Source organism: Podarcis vaucheri (genome assembly GCF_965113315.1).
Source record: "Podarcis vaucheri genome assembly, chromosome: 5".
Lineage (NCBI taxonomy): Eukaryota > Metazoa > Chordata > Lepidosauria > Squamata > Lacertidae > Podarcis > Podarcis vaucheri.
Genome location: NC_138763.1, coordinates 8360849 through 8380084, shown reverse-complemented (window position 1 = coordinate 8380084; position 19236 = coordinate 8360849). Strand labels below are relative to the sequence as shown.

General features: G+C 47.1%; 1 protein-coding gene across 6 annotated transcripts in view; it reads right to left on the bottom strand.

The window, feature by feature from the left end:
* Positions 1–19236, bottom strand: part of FAM131A (family with sequence similarity 131 member A) — a 74020-nt gene that overhangs the window by 40220 nt on the left and 14564 nt on the right. For 3 of the 6 annotated variants that reach the window (XM_082224517.1, XM_082224516.1, XM_082224519.1), the window contains exon 2: positions 9990–10129. The exons of 2 other annotated variants lie outside the window; for them this stretch is intronic. In XM_082224517.1, coding sequence (XP_082080643.1) covers positions 9990–10129 — 140 coding nt within the window. Of the gene's footprint in view, positions 1–1680; positions 1831–9989; positions 10130–19236 lie in introns of those variants that run through there. One more of the 6 variants, XM_082224518.1, reaches the window with a different exon arrangement.

The following is a 19236-nucleotide window of genomic DNA, read 5'->3' as shown; positions in this document are numbered from 1 at the left end:
GATCAGGAATGCTGGGGAAAGCAACCTAGGAAGTTTCCTTATACCAGGTCAGCAAACTTTTTCAGCAGGGGGCCGGTCCACGGTCCCCCAGACCTTGTCGGGGGCCGGACTATATTTTGAAAAAATAATAATGAATGAATTCCTATGCCCCACAAATTACCCAGAGATGCATTTTAAATAAAAGCACACATTCTACTCATGTAAAAACCCGCTGATTCCTGGACCGTCCGCGGCCCGGATTTAGAAGGCGATTGGGCTGGATCTGGCCCCCGGGACTGAGTTTGCCTACCCATGCCTTATACCATGAGAGCAGAAGAAGAGCCTGTTGGGTCAGGCCAATGACCCACCTGGGTCAGCATCCTGTTCTCACAGTGGCCAAGTCATAACTTTGGTCCATCTAGTTCAATATTGTCTACACAGAGTATGCTCCTCCAGCGTTTGCTGGACTACATCTCCCATCAGCCCCTGCAAGTGTGACCAATGGCCGGGGACAGTGGGAGCTGTAGTTCAGCAGCATCTGGTGGGACTCAGCTACACCGGCAAATAAAAGAACGCTTTATATGCGTTGTTTATGCATTCTAACACTGTGACACCAGATGGCGATGTGGAGTTCCGTTTTGGCTAACCCGATTTCTCATACAAAGTTTGCAATGGCTTTAAGTGAAACGCTTCTTTGATGTGTCTAGATCCAGTATAGACTGACAGGCAGTGGCTCACCAGGATTCCAGACAGGGGACACTCCTAGCCGTACCTGAAGATATTGGGGGTTGAACCAGGGACTGGTTTTTTGCCACTGACCCGCAGCCCTTCCTAAAGGGATTTAAACCCTTTCATGCTGTGCCATCTTACAAATGAAAATTGTCCCCTCTTCTATTTGGGAAAAAACTCCCATACATGTCTACAAGGAAAACGGTCCCTGCAAGGAGGATTTTCATTTGGAGAACACACACCCAATCTGGATCAAATAAAAATAAAAATGAAGCAGACAGGAGATCTATTCATCCATCTGTACCATCACCACATCTTTAAAAAAGAACCCCTTACCCAGGAAACGGCACAATCTATTATTTACCTAGCTTCTGTGGCATTTTTCGCCTGCCCCGTCACATAAAGATCTCCGGGTAGCTTCTGATAAATAAGTGAAAACTACAAGAACGACATTAACTATTCAAAAAAATTAATTACGAAGTAGGACGCAAAGCCCCAAATGCTACATAAATGATGGCTTTGTGCAGTTGTGAAGCTGGGCCTCACACACGCATGCACAAGCACACAACACCTTCTCGTGCACGACAAATGGGGCAAAGTTCGCACGCAGGGCCCATTCCCAGCCCGCAGGGAGGTCAGCAGCAGCACATCATGGAAACGTCTTCAGGATGAGGGGTTGCGCAAGGCAACAGGTGCAGCGCAGGAAGACAGCTGATAAGGTGCGCAGAAGTTGCTACGAGAAATGCTTAATCGGCTGTCCGTCCCCACGACACGTGCCTATATGCGCAGCAGGGAAAAGCAAGGGGGATGCCCTGCACTTTGGACCCTATTCCCATGGCTGCATGTAGGTTTATTTGCAGGCTCCATCCTCCCTTCTCCCCAAGTCCCTCCTGCACGGAAGAAAACCCTTCCTGGAGCCAGATCCTGGCCTGTCCTTCTGCAAGGGAAGAGTGACCCTCCTAGAGGACTTACCTGCCCCTTCCGGCTTCTCCCTCCTGGCCCGGCATCAGTGCCAGCGGCTCGCAGGCACCGCCAGGGGCTCCTTCCGAAGCGGTTCTGGACTTGTAGCTTGCAACGAGGTGCATTTCCATGGCAACCAGTCACCATGGACTGATTTCTCCCAGGATACAGGCCTGGCTTCGTACTGACGTCAGCGCAGCACGAGACGTAGTATAACGAGCCAGCCAGAGAGAGAGGCCATCGCAGGAGCTCGGGGCTGTGTGGGGAGGAAGGGAGGGGGTCAAGGGGATAGGGGCTTGGGGCTCATTCTCCACAGGGTGGCAAGCTTGCCTCTGGACAGTTAGGCTGCAAACTGGGGGCGCCCTGTGTATGGCTGAATGCTCTGCTGCTGCACCATAGCACTCTTTTTTTGAAAATCCTCTCAGACAGAAAGCTAGCATATCAGGATGAAGGCTCACCGACAGGCTAGCTTTCTGTGGGCAAGGAATGTTCATCTACAGAGCAGCATCCAGTCATGGGTCCAAAGCTCTGGTCCTGGGAGAAACCCCATTTAAGAATCAGGCATCTGTTGCATTTAAGGGGTCTGCCAGGAATTCTTTATTTTTTTATTTCATTTGAGGTAGGTTAGGCGAAGAGATGGTGGTTGGCCCAAGGTCGCCCCAGTAAACTGAGCAGTGGCTGAGTGGGGATTCGAACCCTGCTCTCCCACATCCAATCCAACATTCTAACCCAGAGCTTTCCAAACTGTGTGTCGCAACATGTTAGTGTGCCAGCTGCAGTGTGTAGGTGTGTCATGCAAACACTCCCCACTGGAAAGAGGTTAGTTTAAGCTCTGGTTTGCTAGTAAAACTAAATTGCTGTGTCGCAAAATGGTGCAGGTCTAAAAAATGTGTCACCGACATGAAAGGTTTGGAATGCTCTGCTCTAACCATTACGCCGGACAGGGATGGGGAATCTGTTGTTCTCCATTATGTTGCTGGACTTCTTGCTCCCATCAGCCTCAGCCAGCAAGGACAATTGGGACCAGTTCACCCAGCCATAACTGCTTTGAGGGCTTCTTTTTACAATCATGCAGTATGTATATAAACTTCATGAAATAAATGGTCAGGATTATGGATGTTTTGATGGCAAAAATATATGTGGGGGGGCATCAAAGGTCCCCCACGCCTGCCTTACCTCAACTTCCCTGTGTAGCACATTCATCCTGCAGTAGGACCCATCCATATTCACTAGATTCTAGCTCAGTGTTTCTCAAACTGGGTTCTCTGGCTGTTGTTGGACTACAACTTCCATCATCCATGACCACTGGTCCTGCTAGCTAGGGATGATGGGAGTTGTAGTCCAACAGCACAGACCCACCCAAGTTTGAGAAACACTGAGTCCTTTATGGCTACTTGGAGCTGCAACCATGCTTCAAAGTCTCAGGCACTTTCATCGATACCACAATATGTTTAACTGGACGTTTAAGAAATTGAACCAAGGACTTTCTCCCCACAAAGGATTTGCTTTCTGCCGCATTTGTAGGGTGTCTCTGGAAAACCCGAACCCATGCACTCTGCAGTCCGTCAAAGCCGGGCATTTGAAATGGTGCTCTCGGGCTGAGCTCAGGCACACGACTTGGGGTGCCCTGCAGGCAGCAAATGCACACCCAATTTAAAAACAATTTTCCTAAAGAGATTTTTCTACTGCAATCTGGCGTTCACATTCTAAATTATTTTATCCTTTTAGTATCGCCGGCGCTCTTTCGCTGGGCGTATACTAAAGAGCAGAGGATCAGATCTGCAAGTAAACAAACAAGCAAATAAATAACTATTTCTATCCGGCTGTTTTGGCTCTTAAGGGAGCGTTCATGGTGACTCACGTCATTAATAAAACACAGTCCAAACAATAACCATAAAAAATTATTACAGCGGAACAAAAATGAAGCAGTAGAGGAAAAATTAACACGATAGAAAGCCTCGCTTTCCCACTCAAGCAACAGTTAGCTCCCACCACCACCAACCCCCCCCCCATCTGCAACATTATTAAAGAGGTGTCAAAATGCAGGGCCTCAAGGGGGATGGGGACACAGCCCAACCTCCTGCAACAAGAAGTTCCACCAATTTTACAGTTAAATTTCATGCAAAAACTCTCACTGTTGGTCAGAACATTCTGGCAATAATTGCAATATTCTGGCTTTTACGCAAAACATTCTGGCAACTGGGCTTGGCTCTCTCCTCCCATACAAATAACAACAACAACAATTTATTATTTATACCCCGCCCATCTGGCTGGGTTTCCCCAGCCACACACACACACCACCCTCCGCCCAAATATGCTGGCAGTTCTAGATACTGGCCTGGTAGGATTTCCAGCAACCTAGGGAAAAAAGCAGCAACCTAGGACTCAGCTACATTAGTTTTTTAAAAAAACCCAGCGTTTTGAATGTGTTACAAACATGCAACACCAGATGGCGATGGAAAGCAAAAATAAATTATTTGAGATTTTCAATAGTCCTTTTTTTTTTTGTTACAGTGGTGCCTCGCAAGACGAAAAGAATCCATTCTGTGATTCTCTTCGTCTAGCGGTTTTTTTGTCTTGCGAAGCAAGCCCATTGATGGATTAGCGGATTAGCGCTATTAGCGCTATTAGCGGCTTTTAGCGGCTTTTAGCGGCTTATCAGCTTATCAGATCAGCTGATAAGTGGCTTAGCGGCTTAGAAAAAGGGGGGGAGGGGAAAAACCACAGGAACTCGCAAGACATTTTCGTCTTGCAAAGCAAGCCCATAGGAGATTCGTTTTGCGAAGCCCCTCCAAAACGGAAAACTCTTTCATCTAGCGAGTTTTCCGTCTTGCGAGGCATTCGTCTTGCGGGGCACCACTGTATTATGATTTATTTCTGACTGATTTATAGGGTCTTTCCCCCTGTGTGTAGATCCACCCCTAGACTGCTCCTGTGCTATTAAGAGAGCTTTGATATGTAGAAATCACCAGCTGAGGTGACGCTTTTCATTGCTGCAACTAACTTGATCGCCTGAACATTGCTGCTATCCTACTGTTGTTTAAAGGAACAGTTATAGGAACCATACACTTGCTTGGGTATTGGGGGTGTATTTACATGGGCACAGAGACATGTTTCCCATGTGATCTAAGGTTCTACAAGGGGGCAGACACATTTACTTCAGCCTGTGGGTTGCATTTCTTTCTGGGCAATCTTGCAAGTGCCATATGCCAGTGGTGTTGGAGCCAGAGGCTAAAGTTGGCAGTGCAATGAATGTTAATTTTATTTTGGTGAAATTAGTTTCTACATACACACACAGGTGGATACACACATATAAAAAAAACGCTGTGAAAATACTATTTTTTTAAAAAAAAAAACACTTTGAAAAATACATTGAGTTTGGCATAGCTCACTATTGCCATCTAGTGTCACATATGTGTATTGCACTTCACAACACATTTAAAACGTTTTATTTGCAGCTGTATACCTGAGTCCACACACAGAGAGAGCAACGCATCCTCTGTGCAGATGAGCAAGAGGCATAATCAGTTTGACGACACAGCCAGGCAAAAACAATAGGGTGTGGGACTTGTTGAGGGGTGTGGCCTGGGGCGAGGGTGTGTGTGGCTAAGGGCCAGGCAGAAAGCCCCATGGCTCTTTTGCCCCACTTTCACCAACCAGCACCTGGGCTCATTTTCTCACCTCCTGAGAACTTAGACGAGGTTTAAGCCACTTCCCATAAAGTTATCCTGACTGCAGACCAACAGCTGGCTTGTCCTTCAGAACAGGTCACTTGTTTTGGGGCTGTTCTGTGGGAAAACGGGTGACATTTGCATGGCGAGAGAGAAAAAGGTGAGAAAAAGGTCCCCAGTCTTGGGGACGCAGTTGCTCTCTCCAAGCAGGCTGCTTGGATGCTACCCGATTAGCAGCACAGCCTTAGAGCCCATCTCTGCAGCATTCGGTGGGACTTGGCTGCACGGTAGCAGCCACACAGGTCTTGCCATTCTTGCATTATTATTTTTCCTGGTGCCTTCTGGAAAGCACCCCCCACCTGCACTCTGAGCAGCACTGCCAGGGAAACAATAACAAAACCGGCTGGCTTATAAAACCTGCCATTTTCAGGCACACGGCATCTGCGCTGTTGTTCGAGGGTGTTGTCATAGTACCCGAGGAGCAAATCCAAGATTGGGGCTCCCTTTCTCTGGGGCCTCCAAGAGACATGGAGCAAAGGGATGGCTCATTTCTAACAGGATGCTCTGCCCCGCTAAGAAGCAGGGCGGAGCCATTCAGAAAGACAAAGCGGGGTCCAACAACATATAAAGGGTCACAGGGTAGCCACCCCTGTTTTGCAGGATTCAGGAGTACCCTCTCACTGCTGAAACAGCAATCTTACATCCAACCCTGCGGATATTCATCTGAAACACACACACACACCCAATGGACCACCAAACTACCAAAACACAGTGGATAGAGCACGGATCCCTCCTTCAGCTTTGAGCATCTCCAGCAGTGGCAGCTGGTACCCAAGGAGCTGGAAGACAGAGAGAGCCAGGTAATTCTTGCTTTCTCCCCCATCCTCTTCCCTGCTGAGTTCTGCAAGGGAGGAGGAAATGGACAGCCAGGGCCACCTGCTGCACTTGGTTGTAAGAAGGCAGGTCGGCAGGGGCTGGTGGCAGACAAAGCAGTGGCGTAGCATGGGTTGTCAGCACCCGGGGCAAGGCAAGTAATTTGCACCCCCTAACCCGTGGATTTGCGCCCCCTAACCCGTGGATTTGCGCCCCCTAACCCTAACCCCCAGATGTTGCGCCCGGTGCGGCCGGCCCCCCCTGCACCCCCCACGCTACGCCACTGAGACAAAGGGCAGTTGGTGGGGCAGCACCCCAATGGGCAATCCTCAACTGCGTAGGGCTGCCTCTGAAGACAGTTCAGAAGCTTCAGCCAGCTGGTGCAGAATTGGGCAGCCAAGTTGCTCACTGGGATAAGATGGTTTGAGCATATTACACTGATCCTGACCTGACTGCGCTGGCTGCCAATTCGTTTCTGGGCCAAACTCAAAATGCTGGATTTGACCTGGAAAGCCTTAAACGGCTCAGGACTGCAATACCGCAAGGACCGCCTCTCCCCATGTAAACTGTCCTGGACTCATCCGAGGCCCTTCTTCGCGTGCCTCCTGCACGAGAGCTCTGGAGCGCGGTAACAGGAGAACGGGGCCTTCTCTGCAGTGGCTCCCCGTTTGTGGACTGCTCTCCCCAGGGAGGTTCACCTGGTGCCTTCATGATACATTTTTAGGCGCCAGGCCAAAAAGTTCCTATTCAACCAGGTCTTTGGCTGATTAATATTCTACAGCCTTTAAATTGTGTCTGTGGGAAGGGAGAGGTTATTGTTATTGTTCTGTTGTTTTGATTTACTTATTTACTTGTGTTTTATCTTGCATTTTATTCTGTGACCACCCTGAGTTCTTATGATGAAGGAATCACCACCTGTTGGAGTAGGCAAATAATCTGACCCAATGTGAAGCAGCTACCTGTGTTTCTATTAAAGGTAAAGGTAAAGGTAGCCCTGACCATTAGGTCCGGTCGTGGCCGACTCTGGGGTTGCGGCACTCATCTCGCTTTATTGGCCAAGGGAGCTGGCATACAGCTTCCGGGTCATGTGGCCAGCATGACTAAGCCACTTCTGGCGAACCAGAGCAGCACACGGAAATGTCGTTTACCTTCCCGCCGGAACGGTTCCTATTTATCTACTTACACTTTGATGTGCTTTCGAACTGCTAGGTTGGCAGGAGCAGGGACCGAGCAACAGGAGCTCACCCCATCGCGGGGATTCGAACCGCCAACCTTCTGATCGGCAAGTCCTAGGCTCTGTGGTTTAACCCACAGTGCCACCCGCTGTGAGTATTTACAGGTTTCCATGCTCCGTGCTGTGAAAAGCTTTGCCAGTGCCTGCAGACCAAGCTCCTGTTAATAGGCGTAGGATCAGGCCAGTCAGGGGTTTGCTTTGGTCAGTTGACAACCCTTGGTGCTTCCTGGCTCCCTTGTGAGCAAGTCATTGGAAAAGTCATAATTCTGGCCAGGCCAAATCAGAGACCTACTGTTTTCGACTTATTAGCCATTTAGTTAGAATGCTAGGAGCAGGGACCACCCGGGGCGAGGTAATTGAATTAATCCCAGCATTTGAAAGAAGGCACCCCCTGGAGTGTGTAAAAAACCCTGAAGCTGCTAAAGTCAGACAGGGACAGCTCACAGGGAGTAGGAAATGCAGGATGAGAGATGAGATTCCTTAATGGCCTGATCTTTAACAGCTGACTGCATTGGGCAGGGTGGGTGACTTTTCTTCCTGACAGATGCTCTGCACCTTTAAGCAACTGCCCTATCAAGGTCAAACAAAACCAGTGTTATGTACTGAGAACAATAGGATCCAAATTGCAGCAGTCTGATTAGTCCTAGAACAATAGGATTCAGAATGCAGCAGTCTGATTGGTCCTAGAACAATGCAGCAGTATGATTGGTTGGCAGGAACCACCCAATCCTGCTCCAGATTGAAGTGAATCCACAACCTGATTGGCTTACAGTAGAATTCCGGAATTAGCCAATCATGTGCAGCCCATTGTGTAAATAATGTATATAAAGCAGATACTGTGAGGGGACTTTCATTCATTCCTCCTCACCACTATGAGCTGAATAAAGAGCATGAAATCACTCTGCGACTCTGAGTATATTTCAACCAGCAACAGAAAGGAAAGTAAAATTTAAGAATTCAACAGGTATACCTTTGCCCATCAATGCATCTCATGTCCTGGTCAGGCTGCACCAGTTGAATTTCCGCCATAATTTGCTTCTGGTAAAAATGCAGAAGCTAGGCAGGTGAGTGGGGGGTGGGGAGAGGCAGAAACCTCATCCTACTGGAATCATCGACTTCTCAAATACGAAATAAATAATAATAATAAATTTGTCCTGTAGCACCTTAGAGACCAACTAAGTTTGTTCCTGGTATAAGCTTTCGTGTGCATGCACACTTCTTCAGATACGTGCATGCACATGAAAGCTTACACCAAGAACAAACTTAGTTGGTCTCTAAGGTGCTACTGAACAATTTATTATCTTTTTTATACATTTCGACTGCATCAGACCAACACGGCTACCTAACTGATTCTCAAATACAAATTCTGAAGGGCTTTGCCATCAGAAGCAAGGTCAGTTCAACCTTCTCCCTCCTTATTTTACATATGCATACAACAGTTTTGCTGTGTATAAAGCAAAACTGAACACGCCTCCTTCCACTGGTACCCCCGCCCTGTTTTCTTGACTGCCTTACTTCATTGCTATTTTCTGCTTGAACTGAGTCTGCAGCTTTATGTAAGTAAACAATACTTTTATATCCTTATATTAAGGACTTCTGTGTGGTTATTTTGTTTAGAGGGATAATAAAGGGAGAATCCAGACTGCCAGAGGCATCCTGGATAATTATACAAAGCCATGCAGCTTTGTCTCCGGTTTCCATGTTAATACTGCAAAGGATGATATATTTTTAACTCTGCTAAACTAAACACAAATCTTGCTCAAGTGAATAAGAGGAAGGCTAATTAATAAATAGCAGAGCCTCTCCTACCCTCCAAATCCATCCCAACAAGTTCAATCGTCACACTCCTTATTTTGCGCATTCACACACACATCACCCTGTTTTGCTGTGCATGAAACACAACTGAACTGAGCCTGTATCTTTCCCCTGTTACCCTCATCCTGTCTTCCTCCCCTCTGATAGACGCTTCCCCTTTGGAAAAGCTTGAGAGTGTAAGCTGCTCAAGGCAGGGACCTGTTTTCGGTGTGGAACACTGTGGTCATTAGTGGTACAATACAAATGCTAAATAATATACTCAGTGGCTTTGGGAAAGGTGAATTACGTGCTGGGGATTGTTACGAAAGGGAGTGAACATGAAACCTCCAATATTGTAATAATGTTATACAAATCTATAGTTCTACAGCCATACTTGGAATGCAGAGCACAGTTAAGGTCACAGGACCTCAGAAGGGATATTGTAGAGCTGGAAAATGTTCAGAAAAGGGCAACCGAAATGTACTACAACTCCCATCAACCCTGGCACTGATGGGAGTTGTAGTCCCAAACCAGTGGAGAGCATCAGGTTGGGGGAGGCTGGAGCTGACAAGCGCAGAACCAATGGACCAATAGCACACAAGTCTCCCTTCTTTCCCGCCCCCGTGCCACGCAGGAGCTCCCACCATGCGCCAGCTTAAGCTACATGCACCTTAAGGCTGTTGCTGCAGCAACATCCATCTCCCCCCGCAGTCCTGCCAGCCTAGAAGCAGAGTGATGAAAAAGGGCACCTCGAGAGAATCCTGGCTGTCCACAGAGCTTTGGCGAACCAGCCTGCGCACTAGGGAGGTCCGGGTGTGGCCCAGGGGCGAGAGGGCGGACAGGGACTTCGCCTCGGTCCACTCCACGTGCAAAGTAGTGTCCACAGCCACTGCAGGGGAGAGCAGAGAGTGAGGTCAACCTCCGGGGAACAAGAAGGAGTGAGCAAAAGCAGGCGGTCTCCCTTTTGCAACCAAAAAGCAGCCTCGTCACATTGCACAGCACACGATCCGTTCATGGAACCACCCCCTGGCTGTGAGATTGTGGCAGCAGGCATGGGCTTTCAAAGAGGGCCAGAGGACTGTGGTCACATCCACACGACACACACTGAAAGCATTCTTATACCACTTTCACAGTCGTGGCTCCCCGCCCCCCCCCAAAAAAAAAGAATGCTGGGAACTGTAGTTTGTTGAGGGTGCTGGGAGTTGCAGTTCTGTGAGGGGTCTCTCGGCACTACAGTTCCCAGCATTCTCCAGAGGAAGCCTTGACTGTTTACAGTGGGGAAAGAGTGCTTTATGTGTATGGATGTGACCCTAGTGGTGGGTAGCTGGCTTCATGGCACATCCAGGATCTTTGACCCTGAAGACCAGCTGCAGATGGGCAACAAGAGAAGGGCAATGACTATGCCCCACTTGTGAGCTTTCCATGGGCATTTGGTTGCCTTTGGATTCCAAGCACCTGCTTCGTTTTCATTCCACACTTCCCCCAAGGAGTTCCAAGTGGATTTCCCTGCAACACCCCTACGAGGTAGTCTAGCCTGAGAGACAGTGACTGCCTCCAGATCATGCTCTCAGCTGAGGGGAGGGATTTGAACTCTCACATGCCTAGTCTTTATTTAAGGTAAAGGTAGAAAAGGTAAAGTACCCCTGGACGGTTGAGTCCAGTCAAAGGCGACTATGGGATTGCGGCACTCATCTTTCTTTCAGGCCAAGGGAGCCAGTGTTTGTCCACAGACAGCTTTCCAGGTCATGTGGCCAGCATGACTAAACCGCTTCTGGCACAACGGAACACTGTGATGGAAGCCAGAGTGCACAGAAACACCATTTACCTTCCCGCCACAGTGGTACCTATATATCTACTTGCACTGGTATGCTTTTGAACTGCTAGGTTGGCAGGAGATGGGACAGAGCAATGAGAGCTCACCCCTTCACACGGATTTGAACCGCTGACCTTCTGATCAGCAAGCCCAAGAGGCTCTGTGGTTTAGACCACAGCGCATAACACACTGATTCCAGTTCTGACAAAAAGGAGATTTTTGAAGCCTGGACAAACCGTGAGGTCTGTCTCTCTCTCTCCCCCCCCCCCCAGTCGCAATCCACAGGCACATTCTGTATCAACAGTGGGGAAACATTTGCAACTCGAGGGCTACATTCTGCTTCTGGGTAATCTTTCAGGGGCCACATGGCCGTGGCAGGCAGAGCCAAGAACAAGATTGGGAGAAGGAAGGAATGCACATTTCACTTCAGTGAAATAGGCAGATTTCCACTCACAATCCCCTCTCTATTTTCCATTCAAGAAAGCAAGCAGCATTGTCAGAGTGGAAGGACTCCCTGAAGCCAGGCAAAGCTGCAGTCAAGGAAGGTGCAAAGCAATGCCAGGAAATGGCACAACCTTGAGAGGGACCCAAGGGCCACATGGAACACCCTGGAGGGCCACATATGGCCCACAGCTCTGAAGCTCCCCGTACCCATCCTAGATCTATTTTCACCTGTGTTATAGCAACTTCGCACCAAAAAGGAATGGATAAGTAATGTGATTGACTATTATGCGGAATTGCCAAAGGTAACAGCTAAAATAGGAGAACCTAAGGACGATTGTTTTGTGGAAGAATGGAAGCTTTTTTTTTTTTTTTGACTGTCTAAAGAAATGTTATAGTACGATGAATTCGCAATCAGGATTTGAACTATGAGCAACAGAAGGAATTAGAAGTTATTGTATCATTGTTATGGTATAAAAGACAGAAGATAGGGTGAAGCAAGGGGGAGAAGTAAAAAAACACCATGGAAAAAGGGGTGGGAAGTAGACAAAACAAAACAAAAAAGTTATGTATTGGAATATATATATATGTGAATTTTTTGATATTTAATAAAATACAACTGGAAAAATACATTTGTTATAGCAACGGATAAAAGCAGATATTAACTGCCTAGAGCAAAGCATGTTGGCTTCCAGATGAAAGGTTTTGCTACCAGAATTTAATTCCTCTGTTTTCTCACTGGAATAACTGTAAGGTTTTAGAGCTTCATCACACATTCAAAGCACATCCCATGCACATTTAAAGCTCACGTCTGCCAAAGAACCCTGGCAATGGCAGTTCCCCCCTCGCTGAGCTACAATTCCCAGCCCCCTTAATGAACTATAGTTCCCAAGATTCTCTGAAGGGAGGAAGGTATTTTAAATACATTTTTGATGTGCTTTAAATGCATGTCATATGCAGAGTCAACCCATTGGAACTAAATCAACAAGTTGCTTGCAGGGAATGACTGTGGCTCAGTGGTATAGTATCTGCTTTGTACTCAGAAAAAGGTCCCAGTTCCACTCCGTGGTATCTCAAAGATGGCGCTGTGTGAATCCTTGGAGAGCTTCTGCCATTTAGCATAGAACAGAGCACATGTGGGGAATCTGTAGCCCTCTGGATATTTTGGTGGACTACAAAGCTCATCATCCCTGACCGCTGGCCATGCTGACTAGGGCTATTGGGAGCTGGAGCCCAACACCATTTAGACTAGACCAGGGCTTCTCAAACTTGGGTCTCCAGCTGTTTTTGGACTACAATTCCCATCATCCATGGCCACTTGATGATGGGAGTTGTAGTCCAACAACAGCTGGTGACCCAAGTTTGGTGGGCCCTGAACTAGATGAACCAGCAAGCTAGCTAGAGATAAATCAGCCTTCTTACCTAAAGTCCTCTGGTTTTAATGAGTCTGCTCTGAGTATGCCCAACAGCAGACGCCACCCATTGTGGTTAACTGCATCCTTCCAGGACCCAGGGCAAACTTGTCTGACGCTGAGTCAAACCACGGGTGCATCTTGCTCAGTATAGTCTACACTGGCTGACACCGGCTCTCTGGGATTTCTGGAGATGCTGGGGGATTGAACCCGGAACCTTTTGGCTTGCAAGGCAGATCCTTTACCACTAAGCTGCTCCCTCTCTCCTCTGTTTTCTGCAGCTCCTGCCAGGAATGGAGTGGGGGGCTACCAGCTGACCCCACACCTCTCCTAGCTCCCTAGGTTGCTTTCACCTGCCAGGGAAAGCAGAAATTAAGTTTCTCCTCTGCTCCATTATTCTGCTGCTGCTCGGATTTCTTTCCTGGGGCTTTCCGAAGGAGCCCTGCAGACAGTGGCTGGCTGCATGGGGCTGTGTGCCAGGAACTGCATTCAGTCTTTGGGGACTGCTAAAGGAGCTTGTCGGGAGATGTGTAGAGTCGCAGAGTATAAAGCCAAGGGAAAGTGTCTGCCAGCCTGCCTCTCCTAAGCAAGCAAAAGGAACAGGATACACATATCCACACCTCCCGCCTCTGAGCGCTGCCAGGTTTTCCCCCGGGCACCAATGCCACACACTCTCTCTCTCTCCAGGAGAATCAGGTGGTGGTATTCTCCTCCAAACCATAGCCCTCCGTTTTCAGAAAATGTGGACTTCTGGCAATCTGATGCTGAGGGTAAATGACAGGAGTTGCAGGTGCCTAGCGTACCCTTTCTGGCAAGGTCTCAAAGACAGCCTGGTTGGCAGCTGGCGAAGAAAGTCAGAGTGACCGCTGAGTCAGTCCAGCCCTGTGATTCACAAAAGTGGTACCTGCAACAAAACGTTGCAGTGGAGAGGGCTGCTGTTCAGGGTCCCGGCTATTCCATTCTATCTGTGCCCGTTCCCCTCCGTGAAAACAACAGTCCCTGACTACAGCAAAATATACCGCTAAAGGACCCAAGTGGGTATGTGTGCGCCACACTCCCCATGGAGAAAGAGAGGCTAGGATTTGTTGCTCCCAGATTGTCTAGAATTCTGTAGCAGTCAGCATTCATGGGAACAGTGCATGCTGTTGGTTTCTGCTCTCTTCACTGTGCAGCAAAGTGCTAGTCACAAGACAATGTTTACATTCCACAGTCAGAGTACTGTTGGGTTTTCCCACGGGAAAGGGAAGCTGGATGTGACGTACACTGGTTTCCTGTTTTTCACTGTTTTCTCTCTCGGTGTTCGTTATTTCGAGGAGAAGGACGGTTGCTTCTCTGCTCCAGCAGAGGCAAGATGCATGTTTGTAAATTCTCTACAATGAACTGAAAATAAAGCAACAAAAAGCATGTGGCACGTACTATTCATCATTCCGTTGTGCAAACGGACTCTGCTATATCAACATTTTGGTTCCGGGCCCAGAAAGACGTAAATCAAACAGAGGATCAAAGACTCCAGCGTTCGAGTCGGAATGCCGGCAGAGGTACAGAGGAACGGATCGCGTTATCTGCTCTGCGCGTCAAGTTTGATTGATGAAGGTATGTGCTCATGCTCCCGGAGCAGCCTGGCAGCCTGCCAGCTCCTAGTTTATGGTTTTATTGCTGGACTTTGAACTTTTAAAGCCGTTTTGCCGTGTTACAGGCAAGGCTCCAAAAGGCACAAGCTAACAGGCTTGGATGGCTGGGGAAATCGAAAGTACTTTTACAAGTGCTTTTGGCTGAAGCTGCAGGACTGTGACGCAGCTTGTTTTAAGCAGCAGAAAATGGCTAACTCAAAGCTGGTTGATGCTTTTGGGATTCCTAAGCTCAATAAGAATAATTACACAGAGTGGGTATTATATGCAGAGGCAATTCTGCGGAAAGAAGGTCTGTTTAATGTTATTACAGACAACCCCCCAGCTCCAATTACAGCTGATTGGAATGCTAAGGATTCCAGAGCACGGGGAACGCTTACGTTGATAGTATCCCCAGAAGAGCTCTGTCTGTTGCGTGGAAAGACAACAGCCAAAGAAATTTGGAACTCTTTAAGAGAGGCTCACTTGAGGACAGAGGCTGGTTCCTCAATGTACTACTATGCCAAGCTGCATGATATGGCTCTTGCTGAAGGTGGAGATGTGCGTAAACACCTGATGGAGATGCAAAATCTGAGACATGAGTTGCAACAGAGAGGACTCAACTTTCCAGAGGCTGTGTATTCCTTCATGATACTACATTATTTGGGACCAAGTTGGGAGTCCGTTGCCACTCAGATTGCTGTTCAACCAACTGCTCAGCTCACAGTAGCCTATGTTACTGCCGTGATCCAGAATGAAGCAGATCGCCGGGGTGCTAGCTGCATGGGTAAGGGGGAGTCTTCACAGACGTCATCCCAGAGTGCAGTGGAACCACCAGAAGGCGCCAAAGCTTTGAAGGCAGTGAAATGCTACTCGTGTGGACGTCTAGGCCATATGAAGAGGGAATGCAGATATCCCAGGGCCAAGACAGAGCAGCGCAGCGGAAGCTCATCGCGTGGAAAAGGCCAAAGCAAAGGCAAAGGTCCAGTGTCCAGGACAACGCAGCACAAGGCAATGGTCTCACGCTTCACTCCAAAGGTCGCAAAGGTCCAGAAGACGTCTAGATCTTTCTTCGTTGTTGATTCAGCAGCTACACACCACATGTGCAACGATAAGAGACTGTTCGTGTCTTTTACACCGCAGGAAGGTGCGATTCACCAGGCGGATGACCACACGATTCCCAGTCAAGGCTACGGAACTGTTGTTCTTCACAGTTTGGACTTATCGATACAGGATGTACTTTATGTTCCAGATGCCACACACAATCTTCTCAGTGTGATGCAGCTGAATGAACGGAACATTGACGTTTCCTTCAAGAACAAGAAATGCACCATCACAAAGAAAGACGATTATGTATTGCATGCTGAATGTGTTGATCGTTTGTTTGTTTTGTATTATGATGATGTTGTGCAGAATGATACTTGTTGCATTGCAGGTTCTAACAAAAGTTTGCACGCAGAATGTATTCACGATTTTCACAGGAAATTTGGTCATTTGCATTTTGAGGCAGTATCTAAAATGCCTGCCTTGGTTGAAGGTATGACTATAAAACCCTGCAGGTACCACATGAAGTGCAAAGCATGCGCAGCAAACAAGGTGAAAATGGCTGCGAAAGGTAAGGTGTCTAGTAGGCAAGCTACAGAACCATACCAGATTGTTCATGCTGATTTAGTTGGTCCACTATCGCCCTCTTTGGGTGAAAATAGGTTCTTCATGGTTCTCATTGATGCATTTTCCAGGTATATTTACGTGTACAATCTCAAGCAGAAATCAGAGGCTTTTCCAAGGTTCAAGGAATTCTGTGCTTGGTTGGAAAATGTGCATGGTAAGAAGATAAAAATTCTTTTCACAGATCGCGGGGGAGAATTCACTTCTCAGCAGTTTGAAGCTTTTCTGACTGAGAAAGGAATTCAACACGATTTGTCCAGTCCTCGCTCGCCATGGCAGAATGGGCTTTGCGAAAGGGCAAATCAAACATTGCTTCAAGGGTTAAAAACCTTGCTGCATGATGCAAATCTTCCAGAGAGTTATTGGGCCGAATCTCTCTCATGTTTTGTTTACAGTTACAATCGCAGGTTATCTTCAGCGATTGGTTGTACCCCGTATGAGAAGATGTTTGGTAAGAAACCATACATCAAACACATGAGAATTTTTGGTTCGGACATGTGGATTCATTCACCACAAAGCTCCAAATTAGGCAAACGTGGTTTGCATGGTATCTTTCTAGGTTATCAGAAAGGTTCTTACAGAATAATGATGACTGACTCTAAGACAATTAAGCTCACAAGAAGTGTTGAGTACAATGCCAAGTGGGGGGAGAACGTGGGAATTTTCCAATGTTATCCTGATTACAGTGATGAGACTGAGGATAAGCAGCCACAACAACCCACACCCACTGATGAAGGTTCTGATTCTGAGTCTGAAACTGAATCGGATACTTCAGAGGATTTCAAGAGTGCGAAAGCCTCTATGCGACCCTCTGAAAGCTCTGATCAGGAATTGGAAGAACCATTGTTCACAATAGGTCACTTTTCTCCTAAGAAGGAAGAGGAGAGTGTTGAAGACCAAAGACTGATTCGAAGGTCACAAAGAGCCACAAAAGGCAGACCTCCAAAGAGATTTGCTGATGAGTATGCTAAGACAGCAGTGGCAGTTGTTAAAAGCTCCAAGAAGGTATTTGAACCTTCAAGTTTCCAAGAAATCCAGGATTTGGATTCTAAGGAAGCTGAGCCATGGTTAAATGCAATGAAGGCTGAGCTTGATTCCTTAGAAAGGAACAAAACTTGGGAGCTAGTTCCAGTAGTTCCAGGAATGAAACTGCTTGGAAGCAAATGGGTCTTCAAAGCGAAGACTGACCAAAATGGCAAGATAGTCAGACACAAAGCCAGATTGGTAGCCAGAGGTTTTGCACAGGTACCAGGTGAAGACTATCACGAGACCTACTCACCCACGGTGAGGTATGAGAGCATTAGGCTTATGCTCAAACTAGCTGCAGAGGAAAATCTACACATTAGTCACCATGATGTAAATACAGCGTTTTTGTACGGATCTCTAGGTGAATCACTTTATATGCTTCCACCTGATGGCGTACAGGTAAAACAGGGATTTGTTTGTGCTCTGAAAAAGTCCCTTTATGGTCTCAAACAAAGTGCACGGTGTTGGCACACAAAACTCACTGAAGCATTGTTTTCTCTAGGTTTTAAGCAAGGGAAAGCTGATCCATGTGTGTTTGTCAAAGAGGAGGGGCAAAAGAAGCTGTATTGTTTGTTTTATGTTGATGATATTTTATTCTTTTGGAAAGATGTAACATTGTACAATAATGCCCTAGCTCAACTGAAAGAGCACTTTGACATGAAAGATCTTGGTGAGGTAAACAACTACCTATCTCTGGAAATAGAGAAAGATCAAAGTGGTAACATTCTAGTACACCAGTCACGGAAAATTGCTGATGTGTTAAGCAAACTGAACCTGATGGATGCTAACCCTGTAGACACACCAATGACAACAGGTTATCAGGTAGATGACACTGAAGAAGCATTTTCTGACACTACACTGTACAGAAGTGTGCTAGGCAAGCTAAACTTCATTGCCAGATGTTCAAGACCTGACATTGCTGTTAGCTGTAATTTGCTAAGCGGACAAGTTAACAATCCTACTGTTAAGGATTGGAAAGCTCTGAAACGCATAGCACGCTATTTGAAAGGCACTATGCATTACAGACTGAGATTTAACAATCAGAAGTCTGGTGGTCTTGAGATTTTTGCAGATGCAAGTTTTGGAAGTGACACTACAGACAGGAAAAGTACGTCTGGAGTTTGCTACATGTACAATCAGGGTCTATTTGATTGGTCATGCAAGAAGCAAACAACAATTAGCTTAAGTACTTGTGAAGCTGAACTGAATGCACTGTCTTATTCACTTAAGGATTGTGAATGGTTGTTACAATTGTGCAAAGACATGAAAATTCCTGTCAAATGTCCAATCCAGGTTTACCAGGACAACAAAGCATGTTTGGCTTTGCTGAATTCAGAAGGTTGTAAGCAAAGCACGAAGCACTTGCAATTGAAGGTGCAACATGCTAGGGAACATATTCAGAAGGGACTCGTAACGGTGTCCTATATGCCAGGTAATGAAATTCCTGCTGATGTATTGTCCAAGATTGTATCAAGGGATCAACACTGTACCTATGTACAGAAGTTGGGTTTGTACTGATATTGTACGAACACGCTGCCCAGTGATGTTCACGGAAAGGGGGAGGATGTTGGTTTCTGCTCTCTTCACTGTGCAGCAAAGTGCTAGTCACAAGACAATGTTTACATTCCACAGTCAGAGTACTGTTGGGTTTTCCCACGGGAAAGGGAAGCTGGATGTGACGTACACTGGTTTCCTGTTTTTCACTGTTTTCTCTCTCGGTGTTCGTTATTTCGAGGAGAAGGACGGTTGCTTCTCTGCTCCAGCAGAGGCAAGATGCATGTTTGTAAATTCTCTACAATGAACTGAAAATAAAGCAACAAAAAGCATGTGGCACGTACTATTCATCATTCCGTTGTGCAAACGGACTCTGCTATATCAACACATGCATCCCATAACAAAAATGCTTAGGTAGCTGCTGGGCTGCAGCTCGTTCCACTAATAATAATTGTTCCATGGCTCTCACTCCAGCTGTCTGTTGGGTCCACCTGTTATCGCAAGCCTGAGAGCAAGGCTCTGGCCGGTCTTAGCC